The 26942-nt window shown below is 42.1% G+C and overlaps 1 protein-coding gene across 3 annotated transcripts in view; it reads right to left on the bottom strand.

The window, feature by feature from the left end:
- The window catches only part of LDB1 (LIM domain binding 1), a 173269-nt gene that overhangs the window by 57053 nt on the left and 89274 nt on the right, over positions 1–26942 (bottom strand). The window contains exon 1 of one of the 3 annotated variants that reach the window (XM_077258274.1): positions 21421–21596. The exons of the other annotated variants lie outside the window; for them this stretch is intronic. Coding sequence (XP_077114389.1) covers positions 21421–21445 — 25 coding nt within the window. The 5' untranslated portion in view covers positions 21446–21596. Of the gene's footprint in view, positions 1–21420; positions 21597–26942 lie in introns of those variants that run through there. 3 annotated transcript variants of the gene reach the window in all.

Genomic DNA, 26942 nt, shown 5'->3' on the forward strand with positions numbered 1-26942 from the left:
CTCAGTGGAAAAAAACAAACAAAACTAAACTCACATGTACACCACTCAAACCAATATTATTTAATAGGGCTGTCCAGTTGACCGAACATCCGTATGAAAATAAATTGGCAGCACGCACCAATCTCTTCCGTACGTAGGATGAGACTCTCCTATTCCAGTCTATGGGTATGCCCAAAAAATTGGGTCCCATACACATCAGCCGTATAGCATCCACATTTTATAGATACATTAAACTTATTAACTAGGAAATAATAATAATAATTTTATTTATATAGCGCCAGCATATTCCGCAATGCGTTTTTAGGGCACGCTTAAAACTGTGGGGATTGGGGATTAATCGTATTAACCTGGGTAGTGCATTCCAAAGAATTGGCGCAGCACGTGAAAAGTCTTGGAGACGGGAGTGGGAGGTTCTGATTATTGAGGATGCTAACCTGAGGTCATTAGCAGAACGGTGGGCACAGGTAGGGTGGTAGACTGAGACCAGGGAGGAGATGTAGGGTGGTGCTGAGCCATGGAGTGCTTTGTGGATGAGGGTAGTAGTTTTGTACTGGATTCTGGAGTGGATGGGTAACCAGTGTAATGACTGGCACAGGGTAGAGGCATCGGCGTAACGGTTGGTGAGGAATATGATCCTGGCAGCAGCATTCAGGACAGATTGGAGCGGAGATAGTTTGGTAAGAGGGAGGCCGATTAAGAGAGTTACAATAGTCCACACGAGAATGAATAAGAGAAACAGAGTTTTTGCCGAGTCGAAAGTAAGAAAAGGGCGAATTCTAGAAATGTTTTTGAGATGAAGATAAGAAGAGCGAGCCAGTGATCGGATGTAGAGGGTGAATGAAAGCTCGGAATCAAGTATGACCCCAAGGCAGTGGGCATGTTGCTTGGGAGTAATGGTGGAACCATACACGGAGATGGCAATGTCAGGCAAAGGTAGGTAAAGGTAGGAAACTGTATTTCATCTTGTAAATTTCTTATTTAACGGCATTCAGCTCGGTCTCGAGTCATGACAACTTGATGGATGAAATCTCAGTAGGAAGATCGATCTTGTACAAGCCTAGATAGGTCCACCAGGGTCTTCTCCACCGATATCATCAGAGTATGAAGCCATTGGGTTGCTGGTCTACCTCTTGGCCTTGTTCCTTCTATTCTTCTGACCATGAGGTCCTTCTCGAGTGATTGTTCTTCTCGAATGGTGCGTCCAATGTACGCAAGTCATAGCTTGGCGATTATTGATTCCAGTGACATGTCTGGCTTGATTTTGTCCAATATAGATTTGGTTGATTGATACTATCCTTCTCCAGCATCACATTTATAAGGCGTTGATCCTTCTTCCATCTTGTTTCTTTGTCGTCCAGGTTTCACTTCCATATGTTCCTTCAGAATAGACCAGACTATGTCTGAGCCGTGTCTTCATCGCCAGTGAAATGTTCCTCGATGTGAAGACTTTGTCCAGTGACTCCATTGTTGATTTGCCCATCACTTTTCTCCTATTGACTTTCGGTGTCGTCGCTGCATCTTGAGCGATCATTGATCCGAGTAGATTGAAGTCCTTTACAACTTCCAGTTCATCGCCGTCCATCTCAGATATATCCCCATCATACCTGGCAGTAGTCAATAAATATGAATGCTGTACGGATGAGATTACAGATGGAAAATAGTCATTGCTTTTAGGATAAAAATTGGATATTTTTTTTTTACAGTCATGTGAACTTTGGCTGCGTTATTTGAGCACTGTATGGTCTTACGATAGCACTGCACGGTATATTACTTGCACAATACACTTCTTTGGCTAACGTATGGCCCCATACTGAATGATAGGGATTACTTGCACATTGATCGTACATCACATCAAGGGGTGCAGTGCCAACAGATTGTGCACGGGTCACCTTCCAATGTAATGCCGTGGACATGTAGCATCACTGTGACTGCTACATCATCTGTAACTAATTTTCGGAGACTAAGGGTCCCACGGCGGTCCCCTACTGGAATGTATTAAAAGAAGAACGAGCCACAAGTGACATCATGCAAATGGTTCCATGAGGAGACCATATACATTACCAAGGTGAGCAACGTGCAAAGACCAAGCAGGGCCCATGTAGGTCACCTTCTTAAATTATATTGGTGCACTTTAAAAAACACATAAGATTTAATACATCAAAAAAAGCTAGAATCCATAAATGCGGGTAATAACATGCACAAGTAGTCCTCCACACTCTATATAGCGTGCGCCGCTTGCTGATTTCCCTCTCCGCTGAGTTTTATGCCAGTTCCTTAGTTGATGCAAATCACTGTAGTTGCCATAGCAACACGCTGGGACTTCTGTCAATTTAAAATGGTGTGAATTGGTACGATGATGTATTTATATGGCCAAAATACAAAAAAAAAATGCAGATCCTCATTACTCATAGACCAAATATCATAGAAGCTTGCTAAAACCAAAGAATGCAACCCAGAATCATTCACATGGAAAGATCCTTTTTGCTATGAGATGTCCAATGTTTTCCAACATGACTTTTATAGTTTTGTCAACAGTCCAAAGTACACGAGGTCCATGAAGTCATAAAAAATCATCTCTACATAGAAGGGTTTCTCCATGTACGTGCACATTTTGCAAATTCTGTTGCTGATCTGCTGTGAATTTTAACCTGTACTTTGCAATGTGTGAAATCCACGCAAAAAAAAAATGCACAAAAAATAATTGACGTGTTGTGGATTTATATAAAAGAGATATACAACAATATAAAAGCAACATGGAAATGGCAGGATAGAGAGATGTAAAAACTTGTAGACATTTGCAAATAAATTAAAGCCTTAGGCGAAGTTCACACTGGGTGCTTGTTAAGTGTTTTTTTAATGTATTTTTTTATGCAAAATCTATGAGATTTTAGAAAAAAATGCACAAGAAACGCAGCAAAAAAAAAAAAAGCAACAAAAATGCTGCAAAACCTGTGTTTCTGTCACAGCTTTTTTCCTGCCAAGAGATCAGATTTTGCTGCAGAAAAGAATGCAACAAAACACCTAGTGTGAACATAGCATTAAAATGGTTTTCCACTACAGATAATACTGATGACCAATCTATGAGATAGGTCTTCAATATCAGAACGATGGGGACCAAGCATGCCCACCTATCAGCGGTTACCTGAGCTGCTGGGTAGTGCAGATCAGCTCCTATTCGTCTGGAATTATAAGGCAACATACTAACAGTGTGCAGAGCCGAGCCGTACCCCTCCATACAATGTTCACCCTGGCTGCTCCCGGAGCTGATCAGTGAGACCTTCACCAACCTGATATTAGGTCATCAATATCATATGTAGGGTTGAGCGACCTTTAGTTTTTTAGGGTCAAGTCGGGTTTTGTGAAACCCGACTGTCTTAAAAGTCGAGTCGAGTGAAATCGGCCGACCACCGTTCAAATTCGGGGATCGGCCGAAACACGAAACCCAATGAAGAAATTATTATTATTTTTTTTTTTTAAATTTTTTCTCTCTCTCTCTCTCTCTCTCTCTCTCTCCCCTGAACGCCAGAACGCTGATTTTGCACATCGCTCCCAGAACGCTCATTTTACACTTTGCACATCGCAAAAAATGCTGTTAGTTGTGTACGCCCCCTAACACCTATGTCATCACTCTACCGCTCCTTCATTGGCTGCAAAAATGGCGCTAAACGCGTCATACGAAACGCGACTTTCGCGCCAAGTTCGCGTACCGCGTGGACGACCCCACACAGGGATCGGGTCGGGTTTCATGAGACGCCGACTTTGCCAAAAGTCGGCGACTTATGAAAATGAACGATCCGTTTCGCTCAACCCTAATCATATGTAGTGAAAAACATCTTAAATCAAATCTGCACACTAAAGTAAGAAAATCATCAAGTGAAAACGTTCATAAAGGTGAGTAATTTGATTTGCGTTCCTCCTCCTGTACAATGACTGATAACACCTCTATATACAGTAGATAACACAGGATCCACCATTCACAATAGGTGATGTCACAGCTCACCTCCTCCTCCTGTACAATGACTGATAACACCTCTATATACAGCAGATAACACAGGATCCACCATTCACAATAGGTGATGTCACAGCTCACCTCCTCCTCCTGTACAATGACTGATAACACCTCTATATACAGCAGATAGCACAGGATCCACCATTCACAATAGGTGATGTCACAGCTCACCTCCTCCTCCTGTATAATGACCGATAACACCCCTATATACAGTAGATAACAGAATCCACCATTCACAATAGGTGATGTCACAGCTCACCTCCTGTATAATGACTGATAACACCTCTATATACAGTAGACACCTCAGGATCCACCATTCACAATAGATTGTCACAGCTCACCTCCTTCTCCTGTACAATGACTGATAACACCTCTATATACAGTAGATAACATTGGATCCACCATTCACAATAGGTGATATTACAGCTCACCTCCTCCTGTGCAATGACTGATAACACCTCTATATACAGTGGATAACATTGGATCCACCATTCACAATAGGTGATATCACAGCTCACCTCCTCCTCCTGTACAATGACTGATAACACAGGATCCACCATTCACAATAGGTGATATCACAGCTCACCTCCTCCTCCTGTAAAATGACTGATTACACCTCTATATACAATAGATAACACAGGATCCACCATTCACAATAGGTGATGTCACAGCTCACCTCCTCCTCCTGTACAATAACTGATAACCCCTCTATATACAGTAGATAACACAGGAGCCATCATTCACAATAGGTGATGTCACAGCTCACCTCCTCCTCCTGTACAATGACTGATGTCACCTCTATATACAGTAGATAACACAGAATTTACCATTCACAATAGGTGATGTCACAGCACACCTCCTCCTCCTCCTGTACAATGACTGATTACACCTCTATATACAGTAGACACCTCAGGATCTACCATTCACAATAGGTGATGTCACAGCTCACCTCCTCCTGTATAATGACTGATAACACCTCTATATAGAGTAGACACCTCAGGATCCACCATTCACAATAGGTGATGTCACAGCTCACCTCCTCCTCCTGTACAATGACCGATAACACCTCTATATACAGTAGATAACAGAACCCACAATTCACAATAGGTGATGTCACAGCTCACCTCCTCCTGTATAATGACTGATAACACCTCTATATAAAGTAGACACCTCAGGATCCACCATTCACAATAGATTGTCACAGCTCACCTCCTCCTCCTGTACAATGACTGATAACACCTCTATATACAGCAGATAACACAGGATCCACCATTCACAATAGGTGATGTCACAGCTCACCTCCTCCTCCTGTACAATGACTGATAACACCTCTATATACAGTAGATAACACAGGAGCCACCATTCACAATAGATAATATCACAGCTCACCTCCTCCTCCTGTACAGAGACTGATAACACCTCTATATACAGTAGATAACACAGGATCCACCATTCTCAATAGGTGATGTCACAGCTCACCTCCTCCTCCTGTACAATGACTGATAACACCTCTATATACAGTAGATAACACAGGATCCACCATTCTCAATAGGTGATGTTACAGCTCACCTCCTCCTCCTGTACAATGACTGATAACACCTCTATATACAGCAGATAACACAGGATACACCATTCACAATAGGTGATGTCACAGCTCACCTCCTCCTCCTGTTCAATGACTGATAACACCTCTATATACAGCAGATAACACAGGATACACCATTCACAATAGGTGATGTCACAGCTCACCTCCTCCTCCTGTACAATGACTGATAACTCCTCTATGTACAGCAGATAACACAGGATCCACCATTCTCAATAGGTGATGTCACAGCTCACCTCCTCCTGTACAATAACTGATAACACCTCTATATACAGTAGATAACACAGGATCCACCATTCACAATAGGTGATGTCACAGCTCACCTCCTCCTCCTGTACAATGACCGATAACACCTCTATATACAGTAGATAACACAGGATCCACCATTCACAGTAGGTGATGTCACAGCTCACCTCCTCCTCCTGTACAGAGACTGATAACACCTCTATATACAGTAGATAACACAGGATCCACCATTCTCAATAGGTGATGTCACAGCTCACCTCCTCCTCCTGTACAATAAGTGATAACACCTCTATATACAGCAGATAACACAGGATCCACCATTCACAATAGGTGATGTCACAGCTCACCTCTTCCTCCTGTACAATGACTGATAACACCTCTATATACAGTAGATAACACAGGAGCCACCATTCACAATAGATAATATCACAGCTCACCTCCTCCTCCTGTACAGAGACTGATAACACCTCTATATACAGTAGATAACACAGGATCCACCATTCTCAATAGGTGATATCACAGCTCACCTCCTCCTCCTGTACAATGACTGATAACACCTCTATATACAGTAGATAACACAGGATCCACCATTCTCAATAGGTGACGTCACAGCTCACCTCCTCCTCCTGTACAATGACTGATAACACCTCTATATACAGTAGATAACACAGGATCCACCATTCACAATAGGTGATGTCACAGCTCACCTTCTCCTGTATAATGACTGATAACACCTCTGTATAAAGTAGACACCTCAGGATCCACCATTCACAATAGATTGTCACAGCTCACCTCCTCCTCCTGTACAATGACTGATATCACCTCTATATACAGCAGATAACACAGGATACACCATTCACAATAGGTGATGTCACAGCTCACCTCCTCCTCCTGTACAGAGACTGATAACACCTCTATATACAGTAGATAACACAGGATCCACCATTCTCAATAGGTGATGTCACAGCTCACCTCCTCCTCCTGTACAATAACTGATAACACCTCTATATACAGCAGATAACACAGGATCCACCATTCACAATAGGTGATGTCACAGCTCACCTCCTCCTCCTGTACAATGACTGATAACACCTCTATATACAGTAGATAACACAGGATCCTCATTCACAATAGGTGATGTCACAGCTCCCCTCCTCCTGTACAATGACTGATAACACCTCTATATGCAGTAGATAACACAGGATCCACCATTCACAATAGGTGATGTCACAGCTCACCTCCTCCTGTATAATGACTGACAACACCTCTATATAAAGTAGACACCTCAGGATCCACCATTCACAATAGATTGTCACAGCTCACCTCCTCCTCCTGTACAATGACTGATAACACCTCTATATACAGCAGATAACACAGGATACACCATTCACAATAGGTGATGTCACAGCTCACCTCCTCCTCCTGTACAATGACTGATAACACCTCTATATACAGCAGATAACACAGGATCCACCATTCACAATAGGTGATGTCACAGCTCACCTCCTCCTCCTGTACAATGACCGATAACACCTCTATATACAGTAGATAACACAGGATCCACCATTCACAGTAGGTGATGTCACAGCTCACCTCCTCCTCCTGTACAGAGACTGATAACACCTCTATATACAGTAGATAACACAGGAGCCACCATTCACAATAGATAATATCACAGCTTACCTCCTCCTTCTGTACAGAGACTGATAACACCTCTATATACAGTAGATAACACAGGATCCACCATTCTCAATAGGTGATGTCACAGCTCACCTCCTCCTCCTGTACAATGACTGATAACACCTCTATATACAGTAGATAACACAGGATCCACCATTCACAATAGGTGATGTCACAGCTCACCTCCTCCTCCTGTACAATAACTGATAACACCTCTATATACAGCAGATAACACAGGATCCACCATTCACAATAGGTGATGTCACAGCTCACCTCCTCCTCCTGTACAATGACTGATAACACCTCTATATACAGTAGATAACACAGGATCCACCATTCACAATAGGTGATGTCACAGCTCACCTCCTCCTCCTGTACAATAACTGATAACACCTCTATATACAGCAGATAACACAGGATCCACCATTCACAATAGGTGATGTCACAGCTCACCTCCTCCTCCTGTACAATGACTGATAACACCTCTATATACAGTAGATAACACAGGATCCACCATTCACAATAGGTGATGTCACAGCTCACCTCCTCCTCCTGTACAATGACTGATAACACCTCTATATACAGTAGATAACACAGGATCCACCATTCACAATAGGTGATGTCACAGCTCACCTTCTCCTGTATAATGACTGATAACACCTCTGTATAAAGTAGACACCTCAGGATCCACCATTCACAATAGATTGTCACAGCTCACCTCCTCCTCCTGTACAATGACTGATAACACCTCTATATACAGTAGATAACACAGGATGTCACAGCTCACCTCCTCCTCCTGTACTACAACCTTTGCCCAGATTAGAGCTCAGTTTATTCTTCTACTTATACTCATTGGATCTGATTCAGTTTACTGCTGCTTTTTTCCATGCGAAGAACAGTAAGAGTTTAATATTAGGTCTAATGGGCAGTGTGAAAATTACAAGATTTTTTTATATAGATAATGAAATAAAATAATAAACTAAATATAAACTTTTAACATGAAAACCCTGAGTCGGTGATTTTCTGATGATACACTGATCGGCAGACAAGTGTTGACGCCGCTGTCTTTGCGCTCATATCTGATCTTGTTAGGTTGTTGTGTTTCTGATACTTAGTGGATATGTTCTCTCTATGGGATGTGACACGTGCTGGTCGCCGCTGCTCTCCTGCACACGTCACGTGTCTTATTCCCTATTGTTGGGATTTGTAAATGTTTTAGTATTTGCCCTTTTTTCTACACCCACAATAATGTTGTGTCCTGGATGATCCGATCCATTCACGCTCCCTAATATCTCGTAGAGAGGATCCATAGTGGACGGCTGGCCCTGGAGAAGCAGACAAGGATGTGACACACTTTTATCCTTTGTTATTCAGCCCATCTTATCCCAACCCCAGCAACAGATTTGCCTTTAGGTCATCAGTAATCCGTGTTCGCAGGCAGAGGAGCGAAACCGATCTGGTGACAACAAAAGGGACAGATGGCCGCATCCCAAATAAATAAATAACAAAACTCGTCCTCTGGATGAGTGCGATCTTAGTGGTCATAAAGGTGTAAAAAGTGGAATTATCCATATTCTAAAAATAAAAATAACTAGGATTCCCTAGGTTTGTGCCACTCTGAAAATGGAGAGGGGGATATGGGCAACCCAGTGGGCGCCCGCCAGGGGAATGCTATGCGGCTCATCTTATTATTGGTGGATATGTGTGGGGGTCTAAGATGCCCACCTTATGGTCTCTGGATACTCGGGCACTACAAGCCGGTATACAATATGTCCAGCTTTTATCACATAGCCACAGGGTAACGGTATGATGTGTAGGGGAATCCTGTGCATGCGTGACCACCATTCTATTCACTTCTATGGGAGTGGTGGTGCGCATGCGTGACACCTCTCACCTACACAGTGGATGGAGTGGTGCTCATGCATGTGCATTACCTCTCCATTCACAGAGGAGACCAGGGACTCTGAGTTCTTAGAACCCCCATGGATCACACATTTTTACTTACCCCCTTTATTGCACAATTCTAAGAGTTGGCATCAACACTAGGCAAGTTTGGGCAGTCCACTGGTGGTAATGATGGATACAAACGAAGCTGACTATGACTGTTACTCAGGTGTCCTACCATTACAACTTCTATGTGGGTTAATGTTTAAGCACCACTCCAGTGTTTTTTGTTATTGGAGTGGTGCTTTAAATGTTATTCCCCTGCCCCCTGTCTCTTGCTCACCTGCCGCAACCTTCATCATTTTCCAGCGTCGCTTGCATTGATTTCTGGAGAAAAGTGACCTCTCAGCACGCTCTAGTGTTTCATGGAGTGGCGCAGAGGTCGCTTTTCAATACAAGTCTATGAGAGCTTCGTTGTGGTTGTCATAGACTTATCGTGGCGTAACTTCTGTCTTGTGGCCAGTCAGATGTTATGGGCCCAAGATGGCGGTATGGAACAGGAGCAGTTGTCGAAAAACGCAGAAGATGCCGGAGGATGAGTATATGACCGGGGGCTTACATTTAAAACACCACTCCAGCACTGAAAAATGCTGGAGTGGTGCCTTAAGTTTCCCTAATATCCGAAATAGCAAATTTGCCATCAAGAAAATGTGCCAACGTGGCATTCAAGTACCTTCAGAGCACCAGGTGCGCCATTCATGTAGTTGTTAAGCTATCTTATTCTTCTAGTATGGTTGTCTGAACCCAGACTTGGGCTTCTCCTATCCATTGTAATGTTACACATCACAGTGATGTCATCCGTGTGCCCTACTGGATTTCCACAGACCCATACACTTGTCTGGGTAATTTTGATCCCCTGAAAAATGGACGTTTCCATTATTTATTTATTTTTGTGAACACAAGGTCCACAAAAAAAAAAAAGGACATGTGACCTGCAGCATAGACTATAATGTATATGTGTGCTTGGCCAGATCTGTGCCTTGCCACAATTCTGTCTCTGAGCTCCTTGGCCAGTTCCTTTGGCCTCATGATTCTCCTTTTGTCTGACATGCACTGTGAGCTGTGAGGTCTTATATAGACAGTTGTGCGCCTTCCCAAATCAAGTCCTATCAGTTTAATTACACACAGCTGGACTCCAATGAAGGAGTAGAACCATCTCAAGGAGGATCACAAGGAAATGGACAGCATGGGACATAAATATGAGGGTCTGAGCAAAGGGTCTGAAGACTTATGACCATGGGATATTTCTTTTTTTCTTTTTTTAATAAATTTACTAACATTACTACATTTTTGTTTTTTTTCAGTCAAGATGGGGTGCAGAGTGCACATTAATGAGAAAAAAAATTAACTTTTTTGAATTTACCAAATGGCTGCAATGAAACAAAGAGTGAATAATTTAAAGGGGTCTGAATATTTTCTGTACCTACTGCAGGGCTATGCTCTGGGTAAAGCACGGTGGTTTTAGATGGGAAAATCAGTACTAATCAATATCAGAAATAGATTGAGCCGGATGAACTATTCAGTTATTTATAAGCCGGTCACAGATTTAAAGGAGACAGCCACTGTCGTTAGGGCAAATGAACCCCCAAATAAACTCCTGCTTAAAGGGGAATGTGTCACTAATAGATTTATTTTTATTTTATTAAATATATCTAAGATTCACTGTCTTTTAATGAATAATTAAATTCATTGTAGGGTTTTATGTATTTTTTATTATTATTTTGTTGCCACTGAATGCACAGAATTCAGTCTCTGTATTAGCTTCTAACATTCAAAAAAATATCCCAGTATAGTATAAAGGACACAAAACAAAAAAACATAACCAGAAATATGGCGCACAAAGACCACAAAAAGAGTATAATCCTTGAATTCAAATATTTATTCATGATGTATAAAATTACACAACAATAAAATCAGAACTACTGGACAGTGGACACCATTTATCCAGGGGCAGGGTCCAACACACTGATATGCCTATTTAAAAAAAAAAAAAAGATATTGTGTTGCAATACAACCTTCAGCATTAGGCCGGCCTCACACTGGCGAGTTTTAGGGACGTAAGAGCGCAGAAAATACGTCCGTAAAACTCGCCAAATAAATGGCACAATTATTCTCAATGAGGCTGCTCCTATCAGCCGTATATTACGGTTCAGTATTATACGGCGTTCTACGGCCGTACAAAATCGCAGCATGCTGCGTTTGTCAGCGTATTGCGCAAAAAAAATCGCCAATGAAAGTCTATGAGGGCGAGAAAAATACGGATTCCACACGGACCATCAGTGTGACTTGCGAGAAATACGCAGCGGTGTTAGTGAAAAGCCGGTAATTCAATTGCCGGCTTTTCATTTCTCCTGCACAAACCCGACAGGATATGAGACATGGTTTACATACAGTAAACCATCTCATATCCCCTTTTTTTTGCATATTCCACACTACTAATGTTAGTAGTGTGTATGTGCAAAATTTCAGCGCTGTAGCTGCTAAAATAAAGGGTTAAATCGCGGAAAAAATTGGCGTGGGCTCCCGCGCAATTTTCTCCGCCAGAGTGGTAAAGCCAGTGACTGAGGGCAGATATTAATAGCCAGGAGAGGGTCCATGGATATTGGCCCCCCCGTGGCTAAAAACATCTGCCCCCAGCCACCCCAGAAAAGGCACATCTGGAAGATGCGCCTATTCTGGCACTTGGCCACTCTCTTCCCACTCCCTGTAGCGGTGGGCTATGGGGTAATGAAGGGTTAATGCCACCTTGCTATTGGAAGGTGACATTAAGCCAGATCAATAATGGAGAGGCGTCAATTATGTCACCTATCCATTATTAATGCAATTGTATGAAAGGGTTAAAAAAAAACACACACACATGATTAAAAAGTATTTTAATGAAAGAAACAAACAGGTTGTTTTAGTATTTTATTGCTCTCTCAATCCATCAGGAACACCCTCGCTTGGCAAAATAATAAACGCACAAGATACATACCTTCTGATGTCCTATCACGTCCCACGAGGTAATCCATCTGAAGGGGTTAACTAATATTACAGGCACGAGCTGCGATAAACCACTCGCTCGTGCCTGTAATCCCCGGGTGCTGAAAGGAAAGCAGAGTGATCTATACTTACATTGAGTCGTGGTGATGCGCCCTCTGGTGGATGTCCTCATGAACTGCAGCCTGGGAACTTTTTCCCACGCTCCAGGTCATATGAGGACATCCAGTAGAGGGCGCATCACCGCGAATGAAGGTAACTATAGGTCATTGACCTACATTTCCTTCATTCGCCGGGGATTACAGGCACGAGCACACAGCTGCATTAGCAGGGCTCGTGCCTGTAAAATATTTTAACCCCTTCAGATGGATTACCTCGTGGGAGGTGACAGTACATCAGAAGGTATGTATATTGTGTGTTTATTATTTTGCCAAGCGAGGGTGTTCCGGATGGATTGAGAGAGCAATAAATTATTAAAACAACCTGTGTGTTTCTTTCATTAAAATACTTTTTAATCGTGTGTGTGTCTGTTTTTTTAACCCTTTCAGACAATTGGATTAATAATGGATAGGTGTCATCATTGACGCCTCTCCATTATTAATCTGGCTTAATGTCACCTTACAATAGCAAGGTGACATTAACCCTTCATTACCCCATATCCCACCGCTACACGGGAGTGGGAAGAGAGTGGTCAAGTGCCAGAATAGGCGCATCTTACAGATGTGCCTTTTCTGGGGTGGCTGGGGGCAGATGTTTGTAGCCACGGGGGGGCCAATAACCAGGACCCTCTCTAGGCTATTAATATCTGCTCTCAGTCACTGGCTTCACCACTCTGGCGGAGAAAATTGCGCGGGAGCCCACGCCAATTTTTTCCGCCATTTAACCCTTTATTTTAGCAGCTACAGCGCTGAAATTTTGCACATACACACTACTAACATTATTAGTGTGGAATATGCAAAAAAAGGGGATATGAGATGGTTTACTGTATGTAATCATGTCTCATATCATGTCGGGTTTAGGCAGGAGAAATGAAAAGCCGGCAATTGAATTACCGGCTTTTCACAGATATCGCGCTGAATGAAATATAAATACAGAATATATATATATGTGTGTCTCAATGATATATATATATATATATATATATATATATATATATATATATATATATATATATATATATATATATATATATATACTGTATATATGTTTTCCCGAACATTTGAGCACATAAATCCATTAGATGTCGGTTTTGCAAGCCTGCGCGAAAATCTCGCAGTACGGATGCCTTACGGATTACATACGGAGGATGCCATGCGCAAAATACGCTGACACACCCTGACTACGGATCACTATTTTGGGAACATTTCTCCGTATTACGGCCGTATTGTCTTACGCTGAGTGTGACGCCGGCCTTAATATGTAGTAAAAGTTATATTAACACAGTGCAATGTCTGTCTAGTAAATACCTACAAATCCATAGATTTAGCAGCAACCCATATTAATATAAAGTGCATAGTGCGTGATTTATAGTCCAAGGTAAACAGCAGCAATAGGCAGCACTGTATTAAGAAACTACAAAACCACATTAGGCGCCTCCTGAGGAAGTCTTGACAAAACGTGCGTTGGGGCAGCGGGGACGGTGTGTCACCAAGCACTTTTGCCTTCCTTTACTAGTAAGTTATACTACATTACCTTTAGCATTGAGTGTGGTTTTGTATTTTCTTACGGGGGACCACCAGTAACATTGACTCTGGGGGGCTACTATGCATCTGCATGCAAATATATTACCCTCAATCACAAATGTATACTAAGTGGTCTGAAGAAAAGCATTGCAGCGGGCACATTTTGTCTCCATGAATCGGACGGTACTCGCCCATTCACGTCTATGGGTCCGTGACAAATAATCTGGCTGCACTTGGATGACATCTGAGTGTGGTTCTGATTTTCACAGCCTGACATAATGGAGAAGGTGGAGAAACTTTTTTTTTTCTCTCTCCACTCTAATCAGAGTGTGATTAGCGTAATCGGACCAATTTGCATAATAGGACCAATTTCCTAGGATGGACTTGGTCAGCGCACAGCTCTTTGTAGCTGAAGGCAACGGCGGTGTATATCTGCTCTGTGCTCTGCTCAACTGGGGATTGAGAGCAGAGAGGCTCAGGAGAATCGACGGGTCGTGGCGGTGTAGATATTGGCGCTGTTCTTCTGGAGCTTGTGAGCAGCGAGAAAGATAAGGGGCTCACTAGCTCCAGCAGGGCAGCGCAACCCCCAATAAACCGGCCTCTCTCCTGCAATTTCCACCATGCAGCGACAATTCAAAAAGAACCTGAAGACTCACTTCTTCCAACAAGCCTACATGATCCTCAACCTACTGAACCGCCGCACAACCAGATCTACCCTCTCCTAGTGCATCCTCACCCATCCCCTGTAGAGCCCTCGCGGGCAGGGTCCTCCCTCCTTCTGTATCTGTAAGTGCCTTGTTTTTAGCTCATGTTTATTGTATTTGTCTATATTTGCCCCCTTTTCACATGTAAAGCTGCCATGGAATAAATGGCGCTATAAAAAAAAAAAGTATAATAATAATAATTCAGTCCACATGTGTGAATCACAAAGAGTCGCCAACCAAATTGCCCCAAAAAGGGGAGGGGAAGAGTGACATTACGCCAGTTGGCGCAATCTTTGCAGCAATCTTAATGCCAGTTAGCATTACTATTGCTTTTCTAGGCAAATGTGAGCAGCTGCTCCCTCTAAATTCTAACAGTGGAAAATATTAATAACTTTAAATCAATTTTTTATATTTTCTACAATTAAAAAAGTTTTATTAAAGATTTAAAATTCATTATATATATATATATATATATATATATATATATATATATATATGTATATATATATGTATATATATATATATATATATACACTCACCGGCCACTTTATTAGGTACACCATGCTAGTAACGGGTTGGACCCCCTTTTGCCTTCAGAACTGCCTCAATTCTTCGTGGCATAGATTCAACAAGGTGCTGGAAGCATTCCTCAGAGATTTTGGTCCATATTGACATGATGGCATCACACAGTTGCCGCAGATTTGTCGGCTGCACATCCCAAAGATGCTCCATACAAGGCAGGATGGATCCATGCTTTCATGTTGTTTACGCCAAATTCTGACCCTACCATCCGAATGTCGCAGCAGAAATCGAGACTCATCAGACCAAGCAACGTTTTTCCAATCTTCTACTGTCCAATTTCGATGAGCTTGTACAAATTGTAGCCTCAGTTTCCTGTTCTTAGCTGAAAGGAGTGGTACCCGGTGTGGTCTTCTGCTGCTGTAGCCCATCTGCCTCAAAGTTCGACGCACTGTGCGTTCAGAGATGCTCTTAGGCCTACCTTGGTTGTAACGGGTGGCGATTTGAGTCACTGTTGCCTTTCTATCAGCTCGAACCAGTCTGCCCATTCTCCTCTGACCTCTGGCATCAACAAGGCATTTCGCCCACAGAACTGCCGCTCACTGGATTTTTTTTCTTTTTCGGACCATTCTCTGTAAACCCTAGAGATGGTTGTGCGTGAAAATCCCAGTAGATCAGCAGTTTCTGAAATACTCAGACCAGCCCTTCTGGCACCAACAACCATGCCACGTTCAAAGGCACTCAAATCACCTTTCTTCCCCATACTGATGCTCGGTTTGAACTGCAGGAGATTGTCTTGACCATGTCTACATGCCTAAATGCACTGAGTTGCCGCCATGTGATTGGCTGATTAGAAATTAAGTGTTAACAAGAAGTTGGACAGGTGTACCTAATAAAGTGGCCAGTGAGTGTATATATATATATATATATATATATATATACATACATACATATATATATACACACACACACACACACACACACACACACAACCCCTTTAAGACCCCCAGCTGGAAAGGGCTCTTCCCATTCTGTATCAGCCAGCTGGTCTTCTATTCATTTGAATGGGTCCATGTAATACCACGCTCGTCCTGTAGTGGCCACTGCAGGAGAAATGTTTCGCTGCCCAGAGCTTCCTCTGGCGATATAGGCTGATAGCATGGACCATCGATGCTCAAGCTAAGCACTCATAACAGTCATGTAAAGTAACTAAATCATACACAATAACTATTAAAAGCTTAACTCCAACCCCAAATCTTTTACAACAGCTAACAATGCCCTACCGCATCACTGCCAAATCCCCATAGTTGCCAACAGGCCCAAATTTTCAGGGAAGTATGCAAATTTTCTAACACAATACCGGTGAATTCAGACATGTCAGTGATCTTAAGAAATAATAATAATAATAATCTTTATATAGCGCTAACATATTCTGCAGCGCTTTACAGTTTGCACACATTATCATCACTGTCCCCGATGGGGCTCACAATCTAAATTCCCTATCAGTATGTCTTTGGAATGTGGGAGGAAACCAGAGAACCCGGAGGAAACCCACGCAAACATGGAGAGAACATACAAACTCTTTTGCAGATGTTGTCCTGGGTGGGATTAGAACCTAGGACTCCAGTGCTAACCACTGCTCCACCATGCTTCCCAGTGGAAAGGTCAGAATTGACATCAAACTCTCCCAAAAGTGGGTGCTCACGCTCAAAACAGGATAGTATTGGGACTTTTCAGAGGGGACTTGGTGACAGTAATAGTCCGTAACTATGTACTTGTCTATTCTGGTTGAGGGTAGATTAAGCCGCAGGTATGAGACATAGGTGGACTCCTTAAAGAGAAGGCACAGACGGTTTATTACCATCTCTGCCTTCCTAACTGTTGTATATACAGTGCTGGACGAGCAATGAGTTTGCAGTAATAGGAAGTGCTGACGGCGCCGCGCTTCCTCCTCCGGACCCAGCAATCATCTGATCACTGTGTATAGGGAGAACAGGAGCTCCTGTGTTTCTAGAAGGCCCAGTCAGCTGAATTTCCACTGTAACTGGGGCTAATATAACAGCCCCAGCTACAGAGTAGACCAGAGATTTAAAAAGTATTTACGGTAAATTTTGAAATTACCCCAATACGTCTATTATGATCCTATGGGGGCCACAATATGTGGGGTAAATAATAAAAAAAAACAAATTAAAAAAAGCTTCTGTTAAATCCGAATCTCCGTTACTACCCATGTCTCATGAAAGAAATAAAACATGTCTGATATATAAAAAATATTTGTTACAGAAATGGGAACAAGTTTTAAAATGTATTTTAGAGGTCCTTTGAGGTCATTAAAAAAAATCCAAAACTCTGAAAAAAAGGGCTCGTATTTAATTTCTTTCCAACGATATTATAATAATCTTTTTATTTATATAGCGCCAACATATTCCGCAGCGCTTTACAGTTTGCACACATTATTATCTCTGTCGCCGATGGAGCTCACAATCTAGATTTCCTATCAGTATGTCTTTGGAATGTGGGAGGAAACTGGAGAACCCGGAGGAAACCCACGCAAACACGGGGAGAACATACAAACTCCTGCAGATGTTGTCTTTGGTGGGATTTGGGACCCAAGTGCTGCAAGGTTGCAGTGCTAACTACTGAGCCACCGTATTGCCAGATATTGGCAACAAAATAAAAAAAAATAAAAAAAGCTAGTATGAAAATAACATGAAAAATTTTTCCCCGCATATTACACAAAAATGCTACAATTATTGGAATGGACAAATGAGAAAAATATAAAAACAAACAAACAAACAAAAATGTTCCTGGTCTTGAAAGGGGCCTGTGCGCACAGCATGTACGGAATGGAGCTGAGCCTGCTCCATACAGTGTGGGTACTGACTGTGTTGTACAGCCGGCACTTGAGTCTAATTGCAGTGATCGGAGATAGCTATGATTGCTGTAATTCAACCCCTTAGATGCTGCTGTCAATTATAACTTAAGCATTTAAGAGGTTAGTAATGGAGTGAAGATGACATTGCAGCCAGAGACCTACAGGAGGCATCTGTGTCTGCCATGTTCATATACCTATTAAGCCTGTGGCCGGGACTAATATGAGAACAAATGTATTTTATAATGCCCCGCAAAATCACAGTATTGTACTGGCGATGGCAGGTTCATGTCCCCTAGAGGAACTAATAAAACTGTCAATAAATATTATGATAAAAACAATAAAATATTTTTTTTTTAAATCATGAAAGCTCACATCATCCCCTTATTTCCAGAACATTGCTAAGATTTAACAATTACAAAAAATGTACATGGTGGAAAAAAATCTAAATGGCAAAATTGCTTTTTTTTGGTCACTTTCGAATAGGTTTCAGTATCATAACGATAAAAACTACGGCTCGTAGTGCAAAAAAACAAGACCTCATATAACTCTGAAAAAAAAGAGCTCTTGGAAGGAGAGAATTAAAAATCGAAGGCAAAGAGAATCTGCTTCCCCTAAGGCCAACATAAACCTGGAGCCAGCCCTGAACCGACAGGTTGTGTGTGGTATTCACTTGAGAGCTGCAGTTGCAGTCCATGGACAGATGTGGGGCTGTTTCTGAAAACAAGGAAGTTTTATGACGTTCTATCCTACTCCTATGACTGTCTGGAGGGTCTACCAATCTAACTTTAGACTTCTAACATATTGATGATGAAACATAGGCTTACCACAAAACAAAAAAAAGAGAGACCGTAAAGAAAGCACTATCACTCTTAGTCCAAAACAGACTGTGACTGGGTTTGGTAGGTAATGAGGAGACCAACAGCTGGTGAAAATATGATAATGCTTATCTTCCAGGAGCACGTGTTAGGATGCCATGCTTCTAACATAGAGATACTGTACCTCTCCGCAGGCCATGGGGCCACAGTGTTTTTTTCTGGATGAAATTATAGTATTAGACTTCGGAGTAATTCAGGGCTGTGAACATTTATGTTCTCCATGCTCAGGTTACTTCTGATGGCCCAATCCTTGAGGACATACTTAAAAAGAACCTGTCGCTTGATTCATGCTGCCCAAACCGCAGGCAGCACAAATCAGATCCTGGCAGCACGATTGCATGTCTATTTTTCACTGAAACGCTCCAGATCTTCCCAGCGCTGTTAGATGTGATTGACAGCTCTCTCGTTATGGAAGCGACCTGTCAATCACTTGGAGCAGCACTGGGAAAAGCCCACTAGTTCCGACACCGGAGTGATCTCATCTTTGGATATAGTCCCTTGGCCAAATCTTTTATCCATGGTTTTCTGAGTGTTTCAGAGAACAATATATCTGGCTGCACGATTACCCCTTTAAAATTATCACAATATCACAATTTTTATGGCAAATTCTACTGATATTCAACAAATAAAGTTGATCTACGAAGCATGGAATTGGACCAGAAGCATCCAATCTACAAACTGAGGCTTCAAAATTGTCCAATTGCATTGACCCCCTGGAGAAAATTGGTGGTAGAACTCTGGTGGTCATTCATGTTCCAATAAAATATCTGCCATATTTACAAAGTTCAGAGTTGGACTTGTGATGGAGAAATTATGCCTGATAGTTGTTGGCTGAAGCTAGATGAAGATACATGCAATGGGATGTCGATATTATGTTTGACATAGCATTTTTTTAATCGTTTTATCACTTTCTAGTCTTCCTTATCATTAAAAACAGCCTGAATAGTTTAAAAAACAAACAGGTGGATGGAGATAGAGAAGACCATTTGGACCACCCATGTTCCACCAATAACTTTTCATTGGTATGCCCTCTTCTTGCATCAATGACTATTGCTTATCCCCAGCCCCATCTTCACCAGTTATGGTCCTGCCCAGTAATGTCTATCTCCTCAGTAACCAAGTGTTACAAATATTCCAATTCCTTCAAATGTTCAAGAAAACTTCCAAAAATGTCTCGTGTAAAAAAGCCACCGCCTCCAACTGTTAGACATGCGTGGTCAATCTGCATTTCATTTTTTAGGTGTAGTGACAATGAAGCTCTCACTTCTAGCCCATACTTCTCAATGCTGCCTGAACGTTCGTGAGTCTCACTAGGAGTTTCTCCTTCAAGAATAAGAGTTGACACATCTCCTGGGAACTCCTGGACGTCTCCAGTACAAGAGATTCGAGAAGATTTCTTGTGTGAGACATCAGAATGTGCCATCAATGGACACAGCCCCGCTGTCCAGAGGAACATTCAATGGGCAAGAAATGGGGCATGGATGAATAGTGGGGAAAAAAGCCTCCTGGATAAAAAAAACCTCTTTCCTGCAAGCCCTAACTATAGGGTTGCAACTTAGGAGAGTTTGCGGAAAGTATCAAGAGTGGAACTATTGGTCCAGAAATACTAGTGGTTACCAAAATTGATGGAGCTACTGGACGATTAGCACTGGTTGGGTTGCACCAAATGGACAGGCATATGGACTTGTAGCCATGTGTTGGTCCAGTGGCAACTGTGACGTTTGGCTAAAGTGGGAACCAGTAGCAGGAGATAGCATTGCTTTGACAGTCTCCTCTGGTTGTCGTCACTCCCTATTTATTTACCCAACGGTGGTTTTTCCCATATTATTTTGGAGGGATGAATTTAGGAATGATCCTCTCACTGTAATATGATAAAGTGGGGGGCAATATAATTGCTACTTACACAAATATACGACAGAGAGGCACAAATAAGATCGACGTTTACTTATAATGCACCCGTAGCCTACGCAAAGCAACCCCCGGCATGTGTATTACGGTAATAATGGAAGAATTATTAGCGGATCCCATCCCGGCCATATAACCCTCCTTAGTATTAACCCTTTCTTCTTAGGACCATGCAAATATAGGTCGCTCCCCTTCTTACAAAGGATGATGGCTTCTTTTGTGAGGTTTGCTGAATCGTCCAGACAGGACGACGAGAAGTGCCATGCAATGCTTTACAACGAAGCCATTATTTGGTGACGTCTTGCAAAACCGTTAACCATTTTCACGACCACGGAAGTCTCCAAATTTTTGTCTAGCAGTTCCGGAAATACTTAAAACCGCCAATGTCACTTTTCTTACCTGCTATGTCAAAGTCTTCAGCCATTTGTTAAAGGGTCCTGTATGTTGCTTTTCATGAATGGCAAAAAAAAAAGGAAGTAGGGATTATTATTTTCCGGACAACCCGTATTTCCTCTGTGTTCACCCTTGCCGTGCACAAGTGGCCATCATCGCACAGAGCAGGATGGGGACAGGCTGTGACAGCTCGTGTTGAGTCTGTATTCTGAGGGTTGTATGAACACCCCGCCCTCTACCACAGGAAACCATCTCTTCAACCTGAGGGAGAGCTGATAGCAGCCCAGCCTTACTCACCACCGCCAGCAGAACGAGGAGGTGGGGGAGGGAAATGGCTCCCCAGGGACTAAGTCAGCAATCCGCATTAGCAACATTGATAAGAGCTACTGAAACCCCCCCACCACCTTCTTTCCATCCTTGGTACAAAGCCGAAATGTGTTCACAGATCATGGGGGTCATTCGCCAAAGACAAAGCCTTCAATGCTAGAACAAGGCCAAGTCTATTGTGCGAGGCGCTGTGCATAGATCCTTAGGCCTAAAGCCTTTGTAAGCAAGCCTTGTATGTTTCCGTAATGCCAGGCGCCAATCGGCAGCACATGGTCTGGGTCAGTGGCGTAACTTGAAACTCATGGGCCCCAATGCGAAAGCTCCAACGGGGCCCCCAAATATTTTAAATCTTTAATAGCAATATTCTTTTTCTATAGGCCAAAGGGACTTTTAGGGCCCCCTAGGCTCCAGGGCCCGGGTGCTATTGCAACCCCTGCACCTGTTGTAGTTACACCCCTGGTTTGGGTTTGAGCCCTGTACCCTAATTAGTTAATTTCTAGAAGGAAAGAAACTAATATTCGCCAAGCCAGACATTAATCGGTAGACGGCTGTTTCAGGGTTTTTGCCCCTCAGCAGTACAGAGCCGGGTATTAGTTGGCCAGATAGGTGACCAGTTTGGCTAATATGGGATAGTTTTCCTCCACTTGGAAGAGAGCTAATTGCATGCTTTTCCCATGGAGCATTGCATATAAGACAGTCTCCATGTGCCACCTCCTCAGTGAGAACCAATTCCCGCTGGCCAGTGCCAATACCAACATATTTCACAACATTATATGCATGCAAATATAAAAGAAAGGTTTCTAATTCCACCAGCTGGAGGAGGTCAACAATTATTGCTCTCTCCAATAGGTGGCAGTAGAAATCCATTTACCTTCCCAGGGAACATTGCCTAGCCTCCATATGTCTAGGAGTCCCTATGTCAACATGGTGCCCTCCTGAAGAGGAAATTTTACTTGTAGATTGCCATCAAAAGGCCTCTCGTCCAGCCATCCAATGCCAAACTTTGCACTGATGAGGGGCAAGAAGCCTGATGCAGTTGTTTGCAAATATCCTAAAACAAGATTGGCAAGACACCGACGTGTAGGAAGGCTACCTCCATAGACTTCCAACAGTATAACATGGAGAATGTACTCATATTGGATCCCTGCTCACAATATAGTGGCAAACAATGGGCGATTTAATGGAAAACTGATTAATCTAAGACACCAGTGTAAAATCCCAGCAAATAAACAGGAAAAATAAATCATAGTAAATTTTGGCCTATGGCCCCAATGATCTACGGCGACAATGCAAATAATTTAAAGAGCCACTATCTCACCAAAAACTATGCAAAGAGCCTCTGCCCTAGAAAGAAGAAAATCTTGTCTCTAGTGCCACCTACAGGACGTTACAGACATTTTGGAAGGAGAGCTAATTTGCATATTTATTTTCCCAGGGAGCAATGCCTGCACCTGACAGATCAAAGAGGCCTGTGATTTGACCGATACTTCAGATGTTGGCAGGGGTTTAACTGCATGCGGTGGTCCTCAGACCCTGGAGCATATGTTACATTGTACATGTGGAATAAGTTTGTATGTAAAGACCCCTGCTGTTTATATGCATATGAGTCCAGTGGGCGGTCCTTACTCAGTGATTGACAGCTATCTCCGCATGCACAGTCATGAAGGTAAGGCTGTCTATCAAATGCAAGTTTAACTGAAAATTTTCCGACAAAAATTTAAATCAATCTTTTTATTTATCTCCTGCTCTTTAAGGTCCCTTTAAATGACACTGCTGCCAACAAAAACTAAAAAATAGTTGTTTCTGCTGACAACTATTCCACCAGACCCCCCCGTACACCGAACCTGTATAGAGAGGTGTCTGTCTGGCAACATTTGTTAGAAAACAGGACTGGGCATGTTGAAGTTCACCATGCCCGGTCTCCTATCCCCCAGAATCTGCTGAGAGAAGAAAATCCAAAAGGACTCTATACCCGTTAGGTGGTTCCTCCGAACTTGGTGGGTTCTTTTTTTGTAAAACTTTCGAGTTTTTTTTCTTTTTCTCCTCACCACCCACATTGCAGCCTTTGGTTTGACCCAACTATAACAAATCCATTAAAGATGTCAAAAACTGTATGTGGAATTGCTATTATTTAAAAAAAAAAAATTCTCTCTATATATATATACTTTTGCAATATAAAGGAAAGCTTAAGGGACTCTACGTGCCTAGGCTCCCACTCTGTACATGCCAGGCCTCTAGGCAGTCCTTGCAGGGTGCATATGGTCTGATGGTAGCACATGGTATGGTCATTTTTGGGTTATATTTTAATACTTCGATGTAAATTTTTACTAAGCTTAGGGGTTGTCCAGAACTTTAATATTGATATCCTAGACTCAGGATAGGTCATCAATATCAGATTGGTGTTTGGCATGCCCATTGATCAGCAGATTGATGTCCAAAGTGTACAGAGCAAGAACGCCACAACTCCTATTGAAGTGACTGTGATCTGAGCTGCAGTAACTGAGAATGGCCACTATGTGGCGCACAGAGTTGTAGTGTAGTGTTCCTGTTTTCGCCTTTGTGGGATTGCTATCCATTGATCAATATGGGTGCTGGCTATCAGATCCCCACCAATCTGATTCGGAAGACATATCCTAAGGATAAATTCATTAATATCAAAGTCCTGGACAATCCCTTTAATTACACAACATAACAGACATAAGTAGAAGAAAAGCACTGGATATAGAAAAAAGTGACCCCCTACCAGGCCAGTTAGCGGTCTGGTTCTGGGGATATAATATAAGGACCCCCATATTCTGTACACAAGATAAAGTTGGGCGGTCACTCATCGTTGGTAATCTAAAAAAAAACCAACGTTCCCAATCGGTGTTTTGAATGTTAACGATTGCTTGATGGTCGGGCATCAGTCAAAAGAAACAGTCGACGACGTTGAAATCATCCAATTCGGACAACTTTTATCTTACGTGTATGGGGGCCTACAGATCAGTTCACTTTATCCTACACTTTGTGAAGTTTTTCTTTGTTTTGCATAGTCATTGTCCAGCCTTACCCCCATATATACTGTAGGAGCACAGTACAAAAAAATGTAAAGTAAGAAAACCCCTAATATAAAGTAATAATATAAAATCTAAGGACATGATGTATTATTTATTGTGATCTGCTCATCTGCAGGCAGTGATACTAAACAAGCCCTGAACTCTGCAAGAAGAATGGCGCCACCTGTTGACAAAGTGCAAACAATACATTTAGAAAACATGAGATTTTATATTTGTTCACAAAATAATAATCTTGTAGTTATGATACCTTTTAACGGGCAACAAAAATAAAATAAATATTACAAAACAAGCTTTCGGGACTTCTTGGGTCTTTTCATCAGTCAAGGTTGAACAAAGCTTGATTTATAACAAGATTATTATTTTGTTTTTCCCGCCGAGAGCAATCTTTTTTCAACTGGCTAACATGCTACCAAACATATATATAATTTGTTTGGATGTTACATTGTTTGCCAGGCGGATTTTATAATTGCAGTCATTTTTGGGGCATGCTCTAATTGTTGCATTTTGCTAATTTTCTATTGCAACACTGATCTCATGGTAGAAATCTGTATACAACAAATCAAAATTAAAATAAAAGTTTGACAATTAAAATTTTGTGACTCTGCAAGCATTTCACATGCAATTTAGTTTTTTTCTGAAATTTCATACAAAATTTCTTCTTAGGAAATAATAGAAATTTTATACGTAAATGCAAATGACAAGCAATTGACAAGTGACATTTCTGCCATTTTTTTTTACAATTAAGTAATAATAGCATGAAAAAGAATTGGGTGAGCCTTAGCATAAAGGGGTTTTCCATTAAGCTAACAATACGGGTGCCAGGTGTCAGATGACCCAAGAATAAGTAATCAATTTGATAATAGTGCACAACCTCTATAAAATAAACTTCCACTCTTAACACCTTTTTTGTTTTCTTTAGTCTTAATAGTTTCACAGTTCTATTCAGATTTTTTCATATATTTTTATTTTTCTGAATATTTATTCAATATACGATACCTGCAGTCACCACGAGGGGGAGCTTATTAGCACACCGCATACAGGTATAGATTGAGTTACCATAATACCATTGTCACGGCACAAATGCAAGAGATCCCAGGGCTATGGGCTCCTTCCCTATCCCTAAAGCTAGGGGCGACCTAGCTATCCCTGCTCCTCGGATTACTTCTGATGGTGAAGACAACGGGGCCACGTGCCTTTCAAGCTCCTAAATCAGCCCTTATCTGTCTCTGCAGTGAAGTGGGGAGTAGCAGTTTATACAAATAGACAAACCAGAATAACAGGGGAATACGTACAGGGATAAATGAGAATACCACTCATACAAATATGCACTCACAAACAACAGAGTGGAGGAAAAACTAAATAAGAGAGGATGAGGGTATACACACAGATAAATCACTAAGAAACAGTCTTGAGAACAATTTTTCAAAAGCCTCCTAACAGCCAACAACTCCAACTCCAGAACCAGGCAGTATGAAACGAACACTTGCAATGCTTGCATGCCAGAGGCAAGTATATATAGCAGAGGGGAGTGGTCAACACTGAACAGCTGAGACCATCAAAGCAGGAAAGCTTCCAGGAGTTCTCAACTGAACAGATTTACTCCTGCACTGCTAGCAGAAACCTGCACTGTTTAATATGAAAGTGAAGTGCTTCTACAGAGTGCAAGAGTAGAATAAATAAGACACCGTGGTCCTCTGACCCCCTCTGTCATGGTAAACTCGTGACAGTACCCCAACCTTCTATGAGAGACCTCCGATACCTCAGACCTGAGTCTATCAGGGTGTGCCACTTGAAAAGACCAGATGGATGCATCTGCATGGACGTCATATTATGGTGCCCACACTCTCTCTTTAGGACCGTAACCCTTCCAGTGTATCAGATACTGAAGCGATGGACGAACCAAGCTATCTGAAACTCCAAATTCCCATTGAAATGACCGGGAATGGAGGTGGTGGTGATGGTTCAGAGGACCCAACATATTTTTTAAGTGAAACACATTATGAATCCTAAAGGTAGGTGGCAAAGCAAGTCGGAATACTACAGGTTTGATGATGGCCACAATCTTATAAGGACCGGTGGTCATGGGTCCCAGTTGCTAAGAAGGAACCTTCAACTTAATTTCCCTCTAGGACACCCACCCAAATC

Source organism: Ranitomeya variabilis, chromosome 4, assembly GCF_051348905.1.
Source record: "Ranitomeya variabilis isolate aRanVar5 chromosome 4, aRanVar5.hap1, whole genome shotgun sequence".
Lineage (NCBI taxonomy): Eukaryota > Metazoa > Chordata > Amphibia > Anura > Dendrobatidae > Ranitomeya > Ranitomeya variabilis.